This window comes from Cydia amplana, chromosome 16, assembly GCF_948474715.1.
Source record: "Cydia amplana chromosome 16, ilCydAmpl1.1, whole genome shotgun sequence".
NCBI classification, from domain to species: Eukaryota; Metazoa; Arthropoda; class Insecta; order Lepidoptera; family Tortricidae; genus Cydia; species Cydia amplana.
The window spans coordinates 16,750,358-16,772,822 of NC_086084.1; the positions used below are offsets into that span (position 1 = coordinate 16,750,358).

The 22,465-nt window shown below is 54.0% G+C and overlaps 2 protein-coding genes across 2 annotated transcripts; both read left to right on the forward strand.

Annotated features, from left to right (window-relative positions):
• The first annotated feature begins 694 nt into the window (after window positions 1–694).
• LOC134655492 (uncharacterized) lies at window positions 695–1,642 on the forward strand. Its single transcript, XM_063510955.1, has one exon. The coding sequence runs from the start codon at window positions 695–697 to the stop codon at window positions 1,640–1,642; it is 948 nt and encodes a 315-aa protein (XP_063367025.1).
• A 16,384-nt stretch (window positions 1,643–18,026) lies between these two features.
• On the forward strand, window positions 18,027–20,330 carry LOC134655493 (uncharacterized). The gene has a single exon (XM_063510956.1). The coding sequence runs from the start codon at window positions 18,027–18,029 to the stop codon at window positions 20,328–20,330; it is 2,304 nt and encodes a 767-aa protein (XP_063367026.1).
• The last annotated feature ends 2,135 nt before the right edge of the window (window positions 20,331–22,465 follow it).

Consider the following 22,465-nt stretch of genomic DNA (forward strand, 5'->3'; position numbering starts at 1 on the left):
CATAGTCTTGCTTGACGAGATGGGCAAGCTCCTTGAGCGAGTGCTCGCGGCCCGTCTCGTCAGACACCTCGGGGAGGTAGGACCCGACTTGCACGAGTGCCAGTACGGCTTTCGGCGGGAAAGGTCGACCATTGATGCCATAGCGCGGTTGAGGGTCCTCGCCGATGGGGCAGTCTCACGGGGTGGAGTGCTGTTGGCAGTGTCGCTAGACATAGCGAATGCCTTCAACACTTTGCCCTTTGAAACTGTCAAGGAGGCACTGAAGTACCACGGTGTGCCCCACTATCTCAGAATAGTAGTCGAGGACTACTTCAGAGACCGGGCCATCACATACCCGACTCAAGCTGGATGGGCAAGCAGGACGGTCACGTGCGGTGTCCCACAGGGGTCAGTCCTCGGACCACTCCTGTGGAACATCGGGTACGACTGGGTGCTTCGCGGTACCAACCTGCGGGGCGTCAACGTACTATGTTACGCTGACGACACTCTCGTCACCGCAAAGGGGAGCACCCACAGGCAGGCCGTCCTGCTCGGCACAGCAGGGGTAGCTCACGTGGTGAGTCGCATTAGGGCCTTGGGACTCGAAGTGGCCCTCAACAAGTCCGAGGCTCTCTGTTTTCACGGGCCTCGAAACGCACCGCCTCCTGGGCTGGAAATAGTGGTCGGGGGAACCTCCATCGCCGTCGAGTCGACGATGCGGTACCTAGGCATTGTCCTCGACGGTCGGTGGAGCTTCACTGAGCACTTTGCGCGGAAGGCGCCAAAATTGCTGGCCGCAGCCGGAGCACTCGGGGGACTGCTCCCGAACACCGGGGGACCGGGCAGCACATGCCGCCGCCTTTATCAGGGTGTTGTGCGCTCCATGGCACTCTATGGGGCCCCAATATGGGCAGAATCCCTGAACGCTCGGAACGTGGCCCTGTTGCGCAGACCCCAACGGGTTATAGCCACAAGAGCAATACGAGCGTACAGGACGGTCTCCTTTGAGGCGGCGACGTTGCTGGCCGGCAGCCCACCATGGGACCTGGAGGCTGGGGTCCTGGCGGCGGTATACTGGCAAGTTGCGGAAGAGCGGGCGGCGGGAAATCGTCCACTTCCGGAGGAGATCAAGCTTTGGAGGGAGGAGGCCAAGGATGACCTTCTCCGGAGGTGGGATGAAAGGCTAGAAGCCCCGAGCGCAAGCCGCGAGGTGGTGGGCGCAGTACGCCCAGTCCTTAGGGACTGGTTGAAGCGCGACTTCGGGCCAATGACGTACCACTTGACACAGGTACTTACTGGGCACGGTTGCTTTGGTAGGTACCTGTGGCGAGTGGCACGACGAGAGGACACAGCGGTGTGCAAGCACTGTGACAGAGGTGAGGAGGACACGGCGCATCACACCCGCGCCGTATGCCCTGCGTGGGATGAACCGAGATCGGAGATGGCTGCGGTTCTTGGAGCAGACCTATCGCTGCCGGCAATAGCCAGTGCGATGGTCCGCAACAGAGGCACCTGGGAGGCGGTCGTCGCGTTCTGCGACGCTGTCATGTCCCTAAAGGAGGCGGCGGAGAGAGAGCGAGAGGACGATCCCCTCTCGCTCCCTATCCGCCGAAAAAGGACCGGGCGGAGGCGGGCCGCGTATGACCGCCGCTTGCCGCCCTAACTGGGACCTCGGGCAGGAGATCGGGGGGTCTCCTGCCTGACGAGAGTGTCCCGAGGCGGATAAGGCACAAAAGTGCACACCTAGGAGGGACAGTGGCAAAAGCCGCAACAGCCGAGCCCGCAAGGGCGACACGCACATGGCAGGGCCGAGGTAAGCGCCAAGCGTTCCCTTAGTCCTACCTCAGGCGGAGCGAGGGTACACCGAGGGGTTTTAGTGGGTAGGCCTCCCCCTAAGGGAGGAGAGTCCCACATAACTCCCGAACCCCCCCCCCGGGGGGCGGGAGTATGCGAAACGCATTTCCCCTCATAAAAAAAAAAAAAAAAAAAAAAAAAAGGTTAGGTTAGGTTAGGTTAGGTTTTTTTTTTTTTTTTTTTTTTTTCCCTTCGAATTGCTGTCACCTTGCCGTGGTGAAGGGGCTTGCGTGCCCCAGTGACCCTCAGGGCTATGCCGGATAGGGCCTCCCAAGCCGGACAGGCCTGAGGAGAGGGGCCAGACTAAGAACAGCACACGGGGGGCGGCTCCGCGTGTCCCTCTGAAACCAGCAGAGGGCACAGTGCGAGACGCCCGGTTGGGCGGAGTTGGAGCTCCATGCAAGAGCTGCCATAGGTGGCTTGTCCACCAGGCGCGATGTTGTGGCTACGGCCACCGTCGGGCAACTCGTAACCCGCACTGAGCGGACCGAGGACCTTCCTCACTGAGCGGAAGGTCACGTGGAGTTAACCACTATAAAAAATCCCCAATCCTAAGGTGTGACTGGCGTGCCGATGGGATGCATGGCTGGGGGGAGCCCAGTCCCTAACGTCAGAAGGGGGGCAAACCCCTTAAAAATAGCAAAAAATGAGTGGCCAGAAAATGAGAAAACTACCCCAGGAGGTTCCAATCCTCCGTGTCACCACAGAACGGGCAAGTGCCCGCGCTGTGGTGACATGCCGCCCACCGTATTCTGGGGGGGCACACCACTCTAGGACGGAAACCAACGACCATAGCGAATGTTTACTTGACATCGATGCATGCGAATTAGTTTTAAGGTTGCGCGGAGGAGGGGACGAGGATGGTGCGAGAAGGGCTGCTGCGGCAACATCTCCAAGCCCCCCACCGATGGAGTTCCGCCCTGTCCGGGACAACCGAGGGCGCTTTGTAAGCCATGCCATCCCCGATGGCAGGGACGGAGAGGAGCAGGCACCCGTGGTACCGCAAGAATACGTGCGGTCACCCACGCCAATCCCCACGAGGGTGTTTTGTGGGAGAAGGGCTCGCGGCGGGCTGGAAATGTTCCCGTCAGGTAACGAGGAATTCTTTTCCCCCAGAAAAGTAGACATGCGCGACCTGCCTGGTGGGGACGTTTACTGGTCGCCGCTGCAAACTGACACCGAAAGCGAGACGGGCGACTGCGACGGCTCGCTGCATGGTCCCACCTCCGGCCAACCCGGGGAAGTGCGGAAGCGGCTGTTGAGCGAGGAAGACGGGTCGGGGGCATCTGATGGTGATGCTTCCGTCTCCGGAGCAAGGCCCGGGTACGGGCCAAATAAGAGAGGACGAGGAATCTATGTGGGTGCGGCCCGGGCCAAAGCTAAATACTCGAAGCCGGAGCAACCACTCGAGACCACCCCACAACCCACGGAGGTCATGGCGGGGCCCCCGATTACAGCTGCCCCCCCGCGGAGAAAATCTCTCCCGGACTTACGGGTGGTTCTGACCCGCTGCGATCGTGAGCTTGTGGCCCAGGCACTTTCTCACGAGAGCGGTGAATTGAGGTCAGAGATGGCGACCCCTAATGCAAAAGAACGGGAAGCCCGCGTTGCCGAAAAAGAGGTGGATTGCATATCCGCTGTGAAGAGCGTGGCATTGAGCTCTGAACCAGCTCACGGTAACGAGCATCGTGATAGACGGGCTGAGGTGGACTGCAGCTCATTGAGTGACAGTGACCACGGACAACTCTGGCAAGGTTGTCTGTCACAAGAGTCGCAGGGATCGGACTCGGAGGGGGTCCTCAAGAGGCAAGTCCAGTCCAAGTCTAAGCGAGGACGCAGTCGGCCCTCTTCCTCAGGCTTTGGACTGGCCTCGCAAATGCTGGATGATTTCCGCCGCAAAGAGGCAGACAAAGCTAAAGCTGACGCGGAATTAGAAGACATGACCATCCGCATGCGGCCAATGGAAAAGCATGGAGACTCATATGGCTCTGACATAGAAGACCGGCTCATGTCAGCACTAAACACACAAGTGCTCGACAGCGTGGCAGTTGTAAAAAAAGTTATTGCCACGTCAAAGAACCTGAAAGGTACCCATCAGAGGAAGCTGAAGGACGCTGCCGCTGCCATCACGGATTTTGCCCAGGTGATGCTGGCCCGCACCACCACGGATGAGACCAAAATGCTACAGCGGACTGTCTCCCGTCTGCAAACACAAATAGCGGACCTTCAAAAGGAACATGAAGAACTCAGAAATGAGCTGCGACTCGCTAGAGCAGCCCCGCCTCCGATGACACCGGCCTCACAGCAGTCGCTTGTGGCACCATCCAACGTGTCCCAAGAGGAAGCCGAGCGCACGATGATGATGAGAGTGGGCACAATGGTGAACTCCCGCCTGGAAGCCTTAGAGGACAGGCTCCTTCCAGCTAAGACTGTACGGCCACCGCTGGCCGCAGACAAAACAAAAAAGACGGCCCAACCTGCATCTCAGGAGGGCAACAGGCAGGCTACAACACCTCGCCCAGCTCCGACGGTACAACCTACCGCTGGACCTAGTGTGCTAAAAAAGTCAAAGGCACCCAATGCTCCGCAACCATCTTCTACTCCTGGGAATGAGGGGAAGAAAACGGCAGCAAAAAAGGGAAAGAAGAAGAAGGGAAAGACGGCTCAGCCTGCAGAAGCACCGCGCGAGCCTCGCCCATTACCGCCTGCTCCGGCTAACGTGGACGAGCCATGGACAAAGGTGGTTAAAAAGGGCACAAAGAAGAAGGCAACAAGTCCTCCAACGCAGCAAGCAGCCCCCAAGAAGGCACGTAAACTACGCCCTCCTCGCTCAGCGGCGATTGTCCTCACGCTGAAGCCGGAAGCTGAGGGAGGTAAAACGACCTACGGGGACATCCTTAAGGAGGCTAGATCAAAAATCGACCTAAAGGAACTACAGATCGAGGGAGTCCGGTTCAAACGAGCAGTTACAGGGGCTACCATTATTGAGGTCCCCGGAGCAACCAGCGGCGAGAAAGCAGATGCTCTCGCTGCTAAATTGAGGGAGAAATTAAATAATGAGGTTGTCCAAGTCTCCAGGCCTACAAAAACCGCTGAAGTCCGCATCTCAGGGCTAGATGACTCTGTCACGCCTGATGATGTGAAAAAAGCCGTGGTCGAAGTGGGCGGGTGTCACTTGGACCAAATAAAGTGTGGCGAAATCCGCCAGGACTTCTCAGGCCTAGGTTCCATTTGGGTCCGCTGCCCAATTACGGTGGCTAAAAAGTTGACTGATAGCGGTCGATTGATTGTAGGATGGGTATCGGCAAGGGTCCAACTGCTGGATCAAAAACCTATGCGCTGTTTCCGCTGCCTTGAAGCAGGCCATGTCCGCGCGCAGTGTCAGGCTCAAGAGGACCGCAGCGACCTGTGCTACCGCTGCGGCCAGCCCGGCCATAAGGCGGCCACGTGCTCTGCCACACCGCACTGCGCTGTTTGCGCGGCAGCCAAAAAACCGGCAGGACACACAGTTGGGAGCAAGACGTGCACTGCTGCCAAAAACAACAAGAAGGGGAAGAAGAATGGCGATGGCTCCCGAGCCCCCTCGCAATCCGTCCACCAACCCGCCACTGATGCGGCCGAGGGTGAGCAGGCAGCGCCAATGGAAACCTCATAATAATGGCGTTAAAATTTGTGCAGGTGAATCTCAACCACTGCCTCGATGCTCAGGATCTCTTGTTTCAGAGCATGGCGCAGTGGTTGGCACATGTGGCTATACTCTCCGAGCCATACCACATCCCCCAAAGGGATAATTGGGTTGGGGACCACGATGGCACGGCGGCGATTATAACTCAAACAGCTACTGGTTCACCGCCCTTCGAAAAGGTGGAAAAAGGGAAGGGATTTGTGGCCGCGCTCCTTGGTGGCATCACAGTAGTCAGTGTTTATTTCTCGCCCAATAGGAGTGTGGCCGAATTTGAAGCCTTTCTAGTAGAAGTAGGAGCGGTTATTGGCCGCTGTAATCCGCGGCCCGTGATTGTCGCGGGCGATTTTAACGCCAAGTCTGTCGCATGGGGATCCCCAGCAACGGATGTACGTGGGCGGGAACTAGAGGAGTGGGCGGCTGCGGCTGGTCTGGTGGTTGTCAATCAGGGTTCTGTCGATACATGTGTTCGAGAACAAGGTGGTTCCATTGTCGATGTAACCTTTGTTAATGCTGCCTTGGCCCATCGTATTCAGGGTTGGGAGGTGCTTGAGAGTGTAGAGTCCTTATCCGACCATCGCTACATACAGTTCAGGGTCTCTGCACTCCCAGGTACTCTGAGCGGTCCAATTAGTCAGTCACTGCCAGGCGACGGTCCAAGATGGGCACTAAAACGCCTAGACAGAGAGGCATTGGTTCTTGCTGCTGAGGTCCAGGCATGGAACCCGTCTCCGGCGGATTCAATAGATGTAGACGAGGAGGCGAAATGGCTTGGCGAAGCAATGTCGAAAATTTGCGATGCAGCGATGCCCCGAGCCAAGCCTCTTCCTCCTAAACGTCAGGTCTACTGGTGGTCTCCGGAGCTCGCGCAACTCCGAGACTCATGTGTTGCGGCGAGGCGCCTCTATAGTCATCAGCGAAGGCGCAGGCTCCGAGATCATGCTCGGGAGACAGAACTATATGCAACATATAGAGAGCGTGCAAAAAGCCTGAAGATCGCTATTAAGCAGGCAAAGGAGGGTTCATATCGGGAAATGCTCGAAATGTTAAATAATGATCCTTGGGGGCGACCATATAAAATGGTCCGAAACAAACTTCGCCCTTGGGCTCCCCCCCTAACTCGAAGTCTGGAGCCGAATTTATTGCGAAATGTGGTGGAAGCGCTGTTCCCGCCATGCGATAACTTCGCACCGCCGGCAATGGCGCCCCCCACTGAAATTGAAGGTGACGAGGAGGAGATACCTGACGTGACTGGTGATGAACTTGGAGCAGCTGTGCTAAGACTTAAGGCCAAAAACAAAGCCCCTGGGCCTGACGGCATACCGGGTCGCGCCTGGGTCTTGGCCAGCAATGCTCTGGAATCACGAATGCTGCAAATGTTCTCAGCTTGCTTACATCAAGCCAGGTTTCCACGGCAGTGGAAGACAGGCAAGCTGGTTCTCATAAGAAAGGAAGGACGCCCGGCAGACTCTCCATCGGCCTACCGCCCAATAGTGCTGCTTGATGAGATTGCGAAGCTCCTGGAGCGCATAATAGCCAGCCGTCTCATCAAGCACCTCGCTCGTGTCGGACCTGATGTGGCAGATTGCCAGTTTGGTTTCCGCAGCGGCCGTTCAACGGTGGGCGCCATTCAGCGCGTTAAGGCTCTTGCTGACGAGGCGGTGTCCCGAGGCGAGGTAGTCTTGGCAGTGTCCCTGGACATTACCAATGCCTTTAACTCGTTGCCTTGGGGCTGCGTTAAAGAGGCGCTGCGGTACCACCAGGTACCAGAATACCTAAGACGGACAGTTGACGCCTACCTCTCGGACAGGTACGTCACTTACCCAGGACGGGAAGAGTGGGCAAGATACCCAATGTCTTGCGGTGTTCCACAGGGGTCGGTCCTAGGGCCACTCTTGTGGAATATTGGATATGATTGGGTCCTGCGAGGCGCAAACCTGCGAGGCATAAACCTCACTTGCTACGCCGATGACACTTTAGTGACAGCTCGCGGGAAAACCTTTAGGGAGGCCGCCATACTGTCAACGGCAGGAGTCGCTCACGTCGTCGGTCGAATCAGGCGATTGGGACTCAAGGTGGCCCTACAAAAATCGGAAGCTTTATGCTTCCACGGGCCCCGCAATAGGCCACCGCCGGATGCGCACTTAATGGTGGGCGGAACCCGGATCGGCGTCGAGTCCACAATGAAATACTTGGGCCTCACACTCGACAGCCGGTGGAATTTCCGCGCCCACTTTCAGCGCCTGATGCCGAAGCTGCTGGGAGCTGCTGGCGCTCTAGGGCGTATACTCCCAAACACGGGGGGGCCCAAAGCGTCTAGTCGACGGCTGTACATGGGGGTCGTCAGATCCATGGCCCTGTACGGAGCCCCAGTCTGGGCAGACATTTTAAAGAGGGAGGAGATAGCTCTACTAAGGGCGCCTCAAAGGGCAATTACAACTAGAGCCATTAGAGGGTACCGCTCGATCTCTTTTGAAGCGGTATGTGTGCTGGCAGGGACTTTACCATGGGATTTAGATGCGAGAGCCCTCGCAGCGGTTTACCGCTGGCGCGAGGAGGCGCATCACAATGGAGACTTGCCAGCACCGAGAGAAACTCTAGGACGACGAGACGCCTTTCGACAAGAAATGGTGGAGGTTTGGGAGCAGAGGCTGGCGCACCCTAGCGCAGGCCGTCTGACCATTGAAGCGGTTCGCCCGGTTCTTAAAAAGTGGCTAGACCGGACACATGGCGTCTTAACTTTCCGACTGACTCAGATCCTCTCGGGACATGGATGTTTCGGGAGGTATCTTAAGGACAGAGCCAGAAGGGAAATGACCGCAGTATGCCACCACTGCGACTGTCCGGAGGACACTGCCCAGCACACACTAGAAGTGTGCCCAGCCTGGGAAGAAGAGCGCCGCACTTTAAGCGCTGTGGTGGGACAAGACCTCTCGCTGCCCTCCGTGGTCCGGAACATGGTGGACAGCGACAGATCGTGGAAGGCTGTGCTGGACTTCTGCGAGGCGGTCATGACGCAGAAAGAGATGGCGGAGCGCCGTAGGGAAGACGATCCAGCTTCCCAGCCGATGCGTCGCAAGCGCGTGGGGCGGCGGCGGCTCGCATATGACCGCCGACTTCCCCCTTAAGGGTTCCTGTGGGCGATAGGCTCGGGGACGTCTATCGCCTACACAAGGGTCCCTGGGGTGGCAAGCACGCCGTAATAATGGCGCGCAATTAGGGAGGTAGGGGGAATACTAAATTCCTCCAGAGTCGTGTCCGGAGTCCGGACGGCCGCTGGCGAGGTTGCGGAAGAGTGCCGCAGTGTCCCTGTGACCTCGCCATATTGCGTTGAGCCGGCCAAGAGGGGTTTTAGTGGGTATACCGTGGGCCTCATTAGCCTATACGGGAGTCCCACATAACCACCCAGGCCCGTCCCCGCGCCTGGGTGGTATGCGCAACGCATTTCCCCTCTATAAAAAAAAAAAAAAAAAAAAAAAAAAAAAAAAAAAAAAAAAAAAAAAAAAAAAGGTTTTTTTTTTTTTTTTTTTTTTTTTTTTTTTTTTTTTTTTTTTTTTTAAACCTCCAACATGATCGGAGCCTGTCTTTACTGGATAACTCTTTCATACAATTTCTCGCTTTTATGCCTCTCGTACTTTTATCCTTCATACATTGTCTTTCTCTCTTCCTTCATATCTTACGCTTCTTTTTATGGGTGGGATTCCCAACTACTATATTCTATTCTAACCTATTTCTTTTTCTATTTTATTTATTCTATTTTTAAACACAGGAAAATAATGTGATACACGTTTGTTTTTATTTTTGGGTCATTGTATACATTACATTTTACATAGCTACAATATTGTACAGTTTACAGTTTCTTCTGTTTTTTATTTTACTATTTATTATATGCTAATTTTTAATATATTCAAATATTATAATAACATATTTTATTCTCTAGTTTTATTATTTTCTATTACGCGTTTGGCTATGCTTTTACAATACTGTAGGAACTTCTCTCTATTCTTGCTCTCCATTATTCCACTTATATTTTCTAGTGTCATTTCCATATTTATTTCGTACTGTATATTAAGTCGTTCCAATCCGTATACAGGACACTCCAGCAGTATATGGGGGACCGTTTCTGCTATTTCATTTCCACAGATGCACGATGGGTTGTCCTTGCACTTGAAGCGGTTCAGGTATTCGGAGAACCCACCGTGCCCCGTGAAAATCTGCGTGGTGACACTATCTATATTAATTTTACGTATTGTCCTGTAGGCTGCTATCGCGTCTGGGAAAAACAGTTTGGTGATGGAAGCTGTGCAGCCGGTCGTGTATCTACGATTCCACTCATCAAGCGTTGTCATCCGAATACTTCGCTTGACGTATGAAATCGGACACAGGTCGTAGTCCGGCTTTTTCTTAGATCCCGTAGCAGCCGCCTTTGCTAGTTGGTCCGCCCTCTCATTTCCCTCCAATCCCGCATGAGCTTTGATCCAGAACAGAGTGATAATCTTGTTCTGGAGAGATATAAATCTCAAGTTCTCTCTGGTTTCTACGGCTAGTGGATGGAGGCAACAGTGATTAGTGACTGTTTGGAGGGCGGCCATTGAGTCGCTATAGACTCCAAAAGTCGACTCCTTACGGCTAAGGATCACCCTCGTCGCTCTGCAGATTGCTAGTAGTTCAGCCTGGTAGACAGTGCAGTATTCTGGTAGTGCAAGTTTGAGGGATTTTATCTCTGCTTCGCTATTCCATATTGATAGCGCAGCTCCGACCTTGCCCCCAATCTTGCTCCCGTCAGTGAAAATGCGTATCTCGTGTCCACTGTTGTTGTCCACCTGCTCCTGGTCTGCCAGGCTGATGAATGTCAGTGTGGTTTGGTCTGCGGGATGAGGTGCCTCAATTGCTGAGGCCATCTTTTCGACCTCTCTGTCTCCCAGCGATGGCCGGGGTATCCCCCTCTTTGCTTCATATAGAGCAGCCGCCTCTCGGACTCGTAGGTCGAGTGGGAGTATCCCGGCCAGCACCAGAGCTGAGTTTAATGATACCGTTCTATACGCTCTGCAGATCTTCTGGGCTACTCCACGCTGCACTACGTCCAATTGCCTTCGCACCATCAGCTTCTCCGCGGCCGGCGCCCAGACGCTGGCAGCGTAGAGCAGTATGGGTTCAATGGTGGCTACATATATAGTTTTAATTACTTCAGGGTTTAGGCCCCAGCCCACTCTGGCTGCTCTGGACAACTGTTTGTAGACACCGGTTGCTTTTCTGCAGACGTTTGCGACGTGTTCGTTGAAAGTTAGTTTTTTGTCTATAGTGACGCCTAGCAGCTTTATTTGTTCTGACATGCTAATGTCGATCCCGCCCATGCTCAGACGTGGTGAGTCAAATTTCAGCTTTCTTGTTATTGTCATCGCATTCGTTTTTTGTGGCGCGAATTTGAGCTTGTTCTTGACTCCCCACTCACGAACATGTTCGAGAGCGAAATTTGCACTCCTCTCCACTTCCAGAGCTGTCCCACCGTCATGAACCAACACCACGTCGTCCGCAAACGCCTGACAGAAAACTCCCCTCTTTTCCAAATCCTGAAGAAGAGGGTCCAATAGGAGGTTCCAGAGGATTGGTCCTCCAATGGATCCTTGAACACATCCTTTGTTGGTTTCTTTTGTGTACTCTACTCCCGCATATCTCACCACTACCTCCCTTTCGCTTAGGTAACTGTCTATAATCCTTCTCAAACTTAGCGGGCACTTTTCTTCCGCTAGTCGGACTCTGATTGCTGGCCACCAAGCGCTATCAAAGGCTCCCTCTATATCCAATGAAATTACTGTGACTATCTTCTTTTGATTTAGTTTCTGGTAAATGTGTTGCATTAGTCTATAGAGGGAGTCCTCGGTGCTTCTCTGGGGCATGAATCCGAACTGGCGAGTACTCATCTTCGGTAATAGGTGAAATCTGAGGCGGGCCACCAACATCTTCTCCAGGGTCTTCCCAAGAATCGAGAGAAGTCCGATGGGTCTATATGATTTGGGTACTTTGTAGTTTTCTTTTCCCGGTTTCCTTAATACTACGACGGTGGCTTTCTTCCAGTCAGCTGGAAAGTGGTGGCACTCTAGACACTTGTTGTAAAATTTTAGAAAGAGTTCTGGTTCACTTCTTATAACCTGGAGACATATGTCGGCTGTAAAACCGTCGGGCCCGGGGGCCTTTTTCGGGTTGAATGATTCACTTGCGGTTTTAAGCTCTGCCATTGTAAATGGTGTGTCACAAGCCTCACCTTGTCCGCCAGCATTTACTTCTTCCGCTTTACTTCGAATTTCTCTGTGGTAAGTGTTGTCGTTGGTTGCAAGGTCCTCGGGATAAAAGGTCTCCGCTAATAATTTAGTGGAGTCCTTTGCATCCAAGGTCTCCCCATTTTCCTCCAACGGCAGGTCCTCTACCCTACACGTAGTTCTCCCTATTACCCTATATATGCCTTCCCAGACTCCTTCTCTGTCTTGTTTACAACAGAACTCCTTCCAGCTGTCGGTTTGAGCTTTTGTAACTGCTAATTCATATACTTCTTTTTGTTTCAGGTATTCTTCGACGACCTTCGACCTCCTCGGTGGTGCGGCGCATCGTATTCTGCGCTTCATCGTGGCAACTTCCCTCTTCAGCTTCTCAAGCTTCTCGGACCACCACGGCAAGGTAAGTTCTTCTTTTGCTTTTTTGGCTGGTATGGCATGTTTACACGCAGCTTCTATGGTGTTTATTATATTTTTTGTGGTTTCTTCTATTTCTGATTTGTGATGAATTTTTTCTATTTCTGATATTGTAATTTCGTTGTCTTGCATTAATTGTTTGAGTTTCACACGAAACTCAGACCAATTTGCTTTTTTTGTATTGTATTTCCGTGTAGTTCTACTGATGTTCATTCCTTTTGCTTTTTGGAGTCTTATATTGAATACTATGCCGTTGTGGTCCGAGCTTGTGAGGCCTTCCTCGACTTTCCAGTCATTCACAAATTCCAGGAGATCTGCTGAGCAGGCTGTGATGTCCACGAAGCTCTGGTAGCGCACTCCTCCTCGAACAGTGTCGAAGGTCGGAATTTGCCCTTTGTTTAGAATGTGCAGGTCCAGCTCGTCAATTGCAGCCGACAGTTCTTCCCCTCTGTGGTCATTTATGGGGCTTCCCCACCACGAACACTTTGCATTTACGTCCCCTCCTACGAGCCATCTTTTGGAACCTACTTCCCTTTTGATTTTGGCGAGTTTTTCGATATCTGGCTCAATTGGATGATTGTGTTCAGGATTTTCTAGGTAGATGGAGGCGAGTGCGATTTCCCAGGCACAAGTTCGGATTCTCACAACCACTATATTGTTTGTGGTGAGTTTCGGATACTGAATGACGTCTAAGTCTTGGTCAAACACCGCTATTGCGGCTTTAACAGTTCCTTCTCCTACGTCGGTATTCTGGAAAATTCGCACTCCTCTATGGCCCCTCATCTCCCTGATTGCTCCTACGTAGGGTTCCTGTAATAGGGCTACTGCGATTCCGCGGGTCGTCGCTTCCATCAGTAGCTCATTGGTTGCCAGTTTGCTGCGCTGGAGGTTAGCTTGTGCCACCTTGTAGTTTTTTGTGTTCACCTGGGCGCCCTTAGCAATAGGCTATAGTTGATCTGGCTATTGCGTCCCATTTCTTTCGGGTCGGGCAGTCAGTGCTGAAGGCATTATGCTCAGTGTGATCCAATTTTGCTCTCGTGCAGTTCTTGCATGTGGGAGGCACATTTGCGAGAAAGTCTTCGCACTCGCTTCTCAGGTGGGGGCCCCCGCAGTGGCTGCATAAATCAGCCTGGTCCTTGCAGAATCGTCTGCTGTGCCCATACCCCAAGCAGCGGGTGCATTGTACCAGGGGGGTTTGATCCTCGACTCTGATCCGCTGGAGATCAATGTGGACTTTGCCTGTTTCTAGTACTCTTTGCCAGATAACCGGCGAGACACTAATTACCACATGGTTGGTGTGGGGGTTTCTGGTTCTCCTTCTATATTTGATCTCCAGCCGATCATGCCCCTCGTCAAGGCCGCGAAAAACGTCCCGATTCTGGTTCCTAAGAGCTTTTAAAACGTCCTCATCTGTATTGACTGAGAGGACACTCTTAAGGACCAGAAGCGGGTCCTTGTTCTTCATTTCCTCGACGGTGAGGTCGACCCCCCGGCTCTCTATCCTTTCCCGGAATTTATCCCTCTCCCCTTTTGTTCCGAATCCCATGATGATCTTCCTATCCTTTGCTTTTCTAACTTTTTCTATCTTCACCCATCCTTCCTTTGCATCTACTGCTTCTCTAACTTTTCCCAGTACTTCGTCTCCCGTGTCCTGTTCATTCCTTGAGGTGATCACTACTGAGTGCAGCGCAGCCTGTTCTGAGCTCTTTCTGCCAGTTTGGCTGGCTGCTGCTACGCTCGCGTATGTGGCCCTCTCCATCACATCTTTCTGCCTTTCGATTACTTCCTTGAGTTCTTCTATCTTCTTTGCACATCCATCTATCTTTTCTGAATATTCCATTTGTTTTCTTTCATTGTCTCTTAGCATGTTTTCCATTTTGTCTATCACTTTTTCCTGTCTATCTGCTCTTCTCTCATGCTCCTCTCTCTCTTTTTCCGCGTCTGCCGTGAAGGTTGTGTCTGTAGCTTTTGCTTCAGACACCACCCTCTCGGGGTTTTCCTTTTTTCCGGCTCCTTTCTGTTCAACATCCTTCACCAACTTATACAGTTTGTCTAGGATGTCCTTTACCGACAGCTTCATGTCTTTCTTTATGTTCCCAGATCTGTCTAGTTGGTCTTTAGCGTTCTCCATAAGTCTTCTGGCCTCGGCGGTTCTTGGGAACATAGCTGTTTTGTTTGTCGACGGGCCGGCCTGTGGTTTTGGGATGTTGGTACCCACGGCCGACACCGGGGGGGCCGCGGGGACCGGCGATGTCGCATCAGCACACGCGGCCCCTCCCGACGATGGGCTTTGTGAGAGCCGGAAAGTGCTGTCCAGCTTCACCCGTTCCGCGGGACCTGCCCGCTTCGTTACTGTGGTCGGAGTAGTTTTGGGGGGTATGGGAATACGGCTCTTTCCCTGCTCCCACTCTCCGATGCTGCGTCTCACGTTTGGGGCAGGTGCCTCTTCCGTGGGCCCATCGGCCGTCGTTTTTTGACGTGAGGTGCCCTCCTCTTGCGTCTTTAACGGAGACGGCATTTCCGTTCCCAGGTCGTCTTTGCCCTTCATGGGAGTTCTAAACATTGCCATTTTATCTGAACCCCTGTATAGGGGGGTTAATGTAGTTTTGGTCAACAACAACAGTGAGAACAAGGTAACAACAATAAAATAAAATAAATAAAAGTAGTTTTCCGTTAGTTAGTCGAAAGGTCTGATTTAAGTACGAGAGTTTAAATACGCTATCCCGACTTATCGTTAAGTTTGCCGCCTCTGTAAAGGGGAGGTGGCGCTCTGGCGATCGTATTCGCCGTCAGATTGTAAAGAGGGTTGTAAGAGTGGAAAGGAACACAAATAAAATTTTTTATAAAATGTAGAGTCAAAAATTTTTTATACAATTGTAGAGTCGAAGACTCTACTATCAACTTAAACTAACTGTAACTGTATATATATGCACAGCAATCACTTAAATCTAAGATATGACACTCACCTTTACAAAGAATTTTTTGGACTCTACCTAGAGCCGAATTTTTATATCCAAAAGGTAGATCTCCCCGAGCCCTTTCCAACGGTACCAAACACGGCTATCCTAGTCCCAGGAGTTCCCGAGCAGTGGCGCTTTAAAGTTTCTGGTATCGGTCTCCCGAACCGGTTTCAAATCTGGTATCTTGCTGTATCTCGGGAACTGGTGGTCCAATTTTGCCGTGCTTGGGCTCGTTTTACTGTGCTCGACGAGCTCTATCCACTGGGCTAACTTTCAGGACTGAAAATTTTTTGAGGATTTTGACTCCTGAAAGCTCCGAAGGAATCCTGAAAGGCGAGTGCCCACACAGGGCAGCCCGTGCCTGTGTCCCTGCAAAAAACCCCGGTCCTCTACGACTTACCGTTTGGGAGATATCTTGGTTTGAACTTTCCCAAGATGGCGGCAAGAACTGTCAAAGTTCAACTTTGACCGCTGATATCTCCCGTTCCCGGGGTCGCAGAAAACCCGGATCTTCGGCTGGTACGCTAAACTTAACCTAAACTGTCGGCTGAGACCACTTTCAGGTCTCAAAAATTTTCAGGAATTTTCGGACTGAAAAATGCCTGAAACTTCCTGAAAAGAATTGGGGATGGTGGATGGGCCTGCTCTATCCTCCAGGAAGGAAACCGCGAGTCTCTAGGCCCCCGGGTTGCCGAGATATTGCAACTTGAAAAACGGCAAGATGGCCGCCGAACTGTCAAACTTAATGTTTGAGGGCCGATATCTCGGGAACCAGTGGCCGGAGGAATTTCGGGTTTTCTTCCCTGTTATTTGCCCTATCTCCTCTGTCAATTAAGGGTGGTCTCAACCCTTAAAAAATTTTTTTGAGATTTTCACCTGAAACCAGAAAAAGTTGGTTTCTGTTCAAAATATAATACCTAAGGTGAAAATCCGAGCTTTCTACGTCAAGCGGTTACCGAGAAATTACACTTTAAAATTTAATACCAGAAAAAACAAAATGGCGAATATTCGGTTTCCTAACAATTCAAAAGCTACGGGGTCCGCGTTTCCGCTTTCCCGGGGTGAAATACCTGTTCTATAACTAATACAAATGAGAAAAAACTATAATTATTATTAATTTAGGATTTATGGCCAAAAAAGGGTTAAAATTCAATATCTACGGAACCGCTTGACCTAAAATTGCACAAAAAATTGTATAATTATCCTAAGATACACGTCTATCACACACAATAATAAGCTATAATGGTCCAATACAAAAAAGTTTCACAATCGGTATTTTTCACAAATTTGGAAAAACTTAAAAATTTCTTAACTAAAAAGGTCCAAAAAATTTCCAAACTTCGCAGATGTGTTGTCCCAGCTAGCGCGCACCAGATTTCACTTGAAAAAGTATATGGTCTGCCTGAAGTTTCAGAGTTATTTCACGTTAAATTTCGAATTTTAAAAAGTCAATTACTCACTATTTAAAGGTCCAAAAATTTTGATCTAAGTGCCGTGACACTCCAGGTGATGAGCCGCTTCTTACTGAACCGTCGGATTTTGCCGCACGCCTCTGGATCGCTGACCACGCCACCACGTGGTACTTGTTTTTTTGAAGATTGTGCCTCGACGGTGCGTCTCCTAGATGTCGCTGAGGTGTCGTCGTGTAGGGCTCGTCGAGGCGCTTCTGACGACGTATCGCACGTGTAGGTTGCAGCGACCAGGCGCGGCGCAGACAGCGTTTTTGTTGTGGATAACCTCTAAAATTGAGGTTTTCGGTCAATTCTCCTTCGCACTGTGATCCGTGGGTTACGCACTTGTTTGCACTGTATGGGTCTTGCGATTACGCGCACTTCAACACCACTTTCACTGCGATAGGACTAAAATTGCCACTTCCACGAATTTTTTCCTGCGGAGCTTTGCGGAAACGCTGTTGCTTCGACGCTGGGGGGTGCGTGACTGGTTAGGTTAGGTTAGGTTAGGTTAGGTTAGGTTAGGTTAGGTTAGGTTAGGTTAGGTTAGGTTAGGTTAGGTTAGGTTAGGTTCCACGGACCTGCTCGGGTGTCCGAGTGGGCGGGGAGGTGAACCCCGACGTGGCGCGTCCCCAGGTGGTGGATAGGGGAATGCCCCGGCCCGTTGTCGTGCCGGGGTAGGACGTAGTCCCGCGAACCAAACACCAGGGGGGTATTTGGGGGGTTTTGTACCCGAGAATGGCTCTCCACGCGTCCCTCTGAATAAGCAGACGGCGCAGTGGACGAGCAGAGAGGAGGACATCTGGGGACTTCCCCCGTAGGCGCTGGAGGAGGCTGAGGGCTCCCTAACGCGTCGTGGATGCGAGTGGTTGCTGGATTGGGGAGCCTTCTGCTTTTCTGACACTGCCTAGCTGTCTGGAAGGATTGTGCATTGGGCTTCTGTGAAACCCAATTGCAGATCCATTTGTCCGGGCGGGTCGGCGGTGTTAGCGGATCGGGAGGCTCGCGCACCGGATGCCGCGCGTATCTGTTGTGCGTCTGGGGGGTTGTGCGGCTATTAGAAATTCCCTCTGGCGGGGTGAGGAGTGGGGATGGCTCCGGCCACCAAGCGCGGCGGATGAAGAAGTGGAAGAAAACCACTATAAAAATCACCCCAATCCCAAGGTGTGTCTGACGTGCCGATGGGATGCGTGGCTGGAGGGAGTCCAGTCACAAACGTCAGGGAGGGGCATACCTCCACAAAATAGCACACAAAATGAGTGGAAACGAAAATGTAGAACTACCCCAGGAGGTTCCAATCCTCCATGTCGCCACAGGACGGGCAATTGCCCATGCTGTGGCGACATGCCGCCTTCCGTATTCTGGGGGGGCAAACCACTCACGATCCCGAAACGACAACACAAGCAAACACTTCATGGACACCGATTTGCAGAGTGATTTGGTATCGAGGCTGCAAGGAGGGGGTGATGGGGAGAATAGCAGTCCGGCGGAGGCAGGAGCCTCCACTGGCCATCCCAAAGATGGATTTCGGCCACTTCTGGACGCCCAGGGGCGCTGGGTGTTCCATGTTGATGACGTGCCTCCGGGGACAGCGGAGGATTCTACACGCTCCCCACCCAAACACGCTAGGGGGCTTAGTGAGAAACGGCAACCCGTAGTGCGAATAGAACGCATGCCAGAAAGGGTCCCCTCTCTTGGCAGGGAGGAGTTCTTCTCCCCCATGAGAATAGACACGGGTGACCTCCCTGGGGACGGAGTATTTTTCTCTCCGGTGCCAACCGACGTGGAAACCGCCGAATCCGACGTTTCGCTAACTGCCCAAATGGCCGCAGGACGGAAGAGGCAGCGAAGCAGTGGTAGCGACACGGGAGCATCGCCGAGCGGCGAGGCTTCCGATCTTGCGGAGCGAGGAAAGTCCGCCTCGGGGCCCTCCAAGCGAGGAACAGGCCGCCAACCATCCACGGCGCGCCACGCCGGGCTAACCAAGGAAAAGGCTAAGCGCCGGGAGCTCGAGCTGCAAACTGAAGAGGACCTGATGGCCGCGTCCAAAATGGTGACGCTAAGACGGCTTGCCCGCCATCCGGATTCGTTTGGGACGACAAGTGGGTCAGACGATGAAGAAAACCGCACTGTCCTGGCCCTAAACCAGCAGGTGCGTGATAGTCTGGGGCTTATCAAGGACGTGGCCACCAAGTCCAAAAACCTAAAGGGCACGTACCAGCGAATCCTGAAGGAGGCGGTGGCTGCGATCCGGGAAGCTGTCGGTGAGATGAGGGGCCGGACTGTCTCCGATGAGACGAGGAGGCTCGCCGCCGAAAACGCTCGCCTTAAGGCGGAAATGGCCGAGCTCCGTAAGGAAATGGGCGACCTGCGTGCTAGCCTTGGGCAGCGCCTCGAAGGGACGCGCCAAGAGACGGCGACATCACCTGCTCGGGAGCAAGGTGACTTAGAGCGCAATATCGTGGCCAAGGTGAACGAAATGATGGGTACAAGGTTGAGCGCCCTGGAGGAGAAACTGCTCCCACAGCAACCTACTCAGGTGTCGTCTGCTCCCACACCTTCCAAAGCAGGAAGCTCTCCCCCCGGTCACACTCCAGCTCCTACCAACCTAGCGGGTGCGAAGCGGGCTGCGAAAAAGAATAAAAAGAAGGAGGGGCCCAAAAAGCGTACTACGAGCGTTCCTGGCCCCGCTTCCCAAGTCCGGCAGCCTCGGCTGCAGACAACAGTGCCTGCCTCGGAAGAGGAATGGACGACTGTGGTCAAGCGGGGTAAGAAGAATAAAAAGAAGACTCCCGTTGGAGCAGCGACGACTGCGAAACCGCAACAGCCGGCGGCACCGCGGAAAGAGCAAGAAGGGAAGGGTCGCAATAAGACCAAGGCGCTACTGCGCACCCCGCGGTCAGCGGCCGTAGTCCTCACCCTGGAGACGGGAGCAGAAGAGAGGGGCGTTACCTACGGAACGTTGATTACGGAGGCCAAGACCAAAATTTCCCTGGATGGGCTCGGTATCACCGGTCTGAGGTTCCGTAGGGCAGTGACAGGGGCGGCAATCCTGGAGATCCCGGGCCCAGACACCACCAGCGGCAACCAAGCAGACTCTCTTGCTGCCAAGTTGAGGGAGACGCTTAATGTGGCCGACGTCCGCATCTCTAGGCCGGTAAAATGCGCGGAGATGCGCATTTCCGGCCTGGATGACTCGGTTACAGAGGAAGAGCTCGCCGCTGCCGTGGCGAAAGTTGGAGGGTGTGCCCTAGAGGCAGTGAAAGTTGGCCGGATCTCCCGCACGCCAACAGGCCTGGGCACAGCGTGGGCTCGCTGCCCCGTAGCAGCCGCCAAGAAAGTGGCTGAGGGGCGACTCCTCGTCGGATGGGCTTCGGCAAACGTGAAGTTGCTGGAGTCCCGACCCCTGAGGTGCTTCCGCTGCCTGGTGCCTGGCCATGTTAGGAAGGGGTGCACCTCAGAAATCGACCGTAGTGACCAATGCTACCGATGCGGTCAATCCGGTCACCGGGCCAGGGACTGCACCGCCGCGCCCCACTGCACTCTGTGCACTGCAGCGGGAAAACCTGCTGACCACAGTGCCGGCAGCAGTACCTGCGCGATGGGGGCTAAAGCCCCAAAACGCATGTCCCGGAAGGTGACCAACAAACCAGGCACCCCTGGAGTGGCGGCGCCTCCGGCTGCACAAGAGGGTCCGACAAACAATGCGCCAAAATGACGAGGTCAACCAATCGGATCCTCCAGGCGAACATAAACCACTGCGCCGGGGCGCAAGATCTCCTCCTGCAGTCCATGGCGCAGTGGTCGATAGATGCTGCCGTGGTCGCCGAGCCGTACTACGTCCCCCCCAGCCACAACTGGGCTGCGGACCTGGATGGCTTGGTGGCCATTATTACAAAAGCAGGGGTAGAGGGCATACCGCCCCCCTCCACGTTGTCGAGGGGCCATGGCTATGTGGCTGTTCTCTGGGGCGAAATTACCCTGATCGGGGTATATTTCTCCCCCAACAGAAGAGTCTCCGAGTTCGAAGCCTTCCTCGGCCAGCTGGCGGCTCTCGTTGGGCAGACCCAACCGCGCCAGGTAGTTGTCGCAGGTGACTTAAACGCCAAATCCATGGCCTGGGGCTGTCCCGCAACCGACATTCGCGGAGACCTGTTAGAGGAATGGGCGACGATGACCGGAATGTCGGTTCTGAACCGAGGGTCGGCCAGCACCTGCGTGCGCTGGCAGGGAGAGTCCATAGTGGACGTTACTTTCGCGACCCCGGCACTCGCGACCCGCGTCCGGGGCTGGAGAGTACTGGAGACGGTGGAGACATTATCAGACCATTTGTACATCCGGTTTGATGTCTCCACCTCCTCCGGAGGCACGACAGACACGGATCGTCGTCCGAATGGCCGTGCTGCGACCCCTTACCCTCGCTGGGCCCTGAACAGCCTGGATCGTGAAGCGGTGGAGATAGCGTCCCTCGTCCAGGCCTGGACAACATCTCCTGGGCCTGTGGAGACCGAGGAGGAGGCAGCCTGGTTTCGCGAAGCCATGTCACAAGTCTGTGACGCAGGCATGTCGCGAGCCAAGCCGCGGCCTCCGAAGCGTCAAGTGTACTGGTGGTCGCGAGAAATCGGTGAACTCCGATCCCGCTCCAACAGAGCGAGACGCCAGTACACACGGTCCCGTCGACGCAGACACCGAGACGTTGAAGAGGAGACGCGGCTGTACAGTGCCTACAGGGAGGCGGTCAAGGCGCTGCAGCTCTCCATCTGCGAGGCGAAGGCGAGCGCCAGAGCGGAGCTTCTCGAGACTCTAAACCGAGACCCATGGGGGAGGCCGTACAAGACGGTCAGGGGTAAATTACGCCCTTGGGCCCCCCCCTTGACAGAGAGTCTCGAGCCTCGACTACTGGGGGTGGTTGTTTCCAACTTGTTTCCGAACAGACCGGAACACCAGCCCCCAGAAATGGCACCTCCCCATCAGCTCGCAGGGTTCGAGGGTGCGGAAGTCGGGGTGCCTCCGGTAACGGAGGCAGAGCTAGACGCAGCCGTGCGGAGGCTAAAAGCCAAAAACACGGCACCGGGTCCAGATGGGATCCCAGGACGCGTCCTGGCTTTGGCGCTGCGGTCCCTAGGGGAGAGATTCCGCGGGCTACTGGACGCCTGTCTACAGTCCGGCCAATTTCCGACCATATGGAAAACCGGCCGGCTCGTCCTCCTAAAAAAGGACGGGCGTCCCGCGGAATCTCCATCAGCCTACCGTCCGATCGTACTGCTCGACGAGGCTGACAAGCTTTTCGAGCGCATCATCTGCGCTCGCCTCGTCGTGCACCTCCGAGGAGTAGGACCCGACCTGTCCGAGCATCAGTTCGGATTCCGAGAGGGCAGGTCGACCGTAGATGCGGTCGCGCGCATCAAAGCCCTCTCGGATGAGGCGGTTGACCACGGTGGGGTTCTTCTGGCGGTGTCCCTGGATATCGCCAATGCCTTTAACACCCTGCCGTGGTCGTGCATTAGGGAGGCGCTGAAATACCACAAAGTGCCTCCCTATTTGTGCCAAATAGTCGGGGCCTACCTCTCGGAGCGGTGCGTGGAGTATCCGGTCCGGGGTGGCGGGCTTGCAAGGTGGGAGACATCGTGCGGTGTTCCACAGGGCTCGGTCTTAGGGCCGCTCCTGTGGAACATTGGGTACGACTGGGTGCTGCGGGGGGAGCTTCTCCCGGGGTCAAGTGTGACCTGCTACGCAGATGACACGCTGGTCACGTCCCGGGGGACCTCGTACCGGGAAGCAGCACGCCTCGCCACCGTGACGGTGGCACAGGTGGTGAGGCGTATAACGATGCTGGGTCTGGAGGTGGCGCTA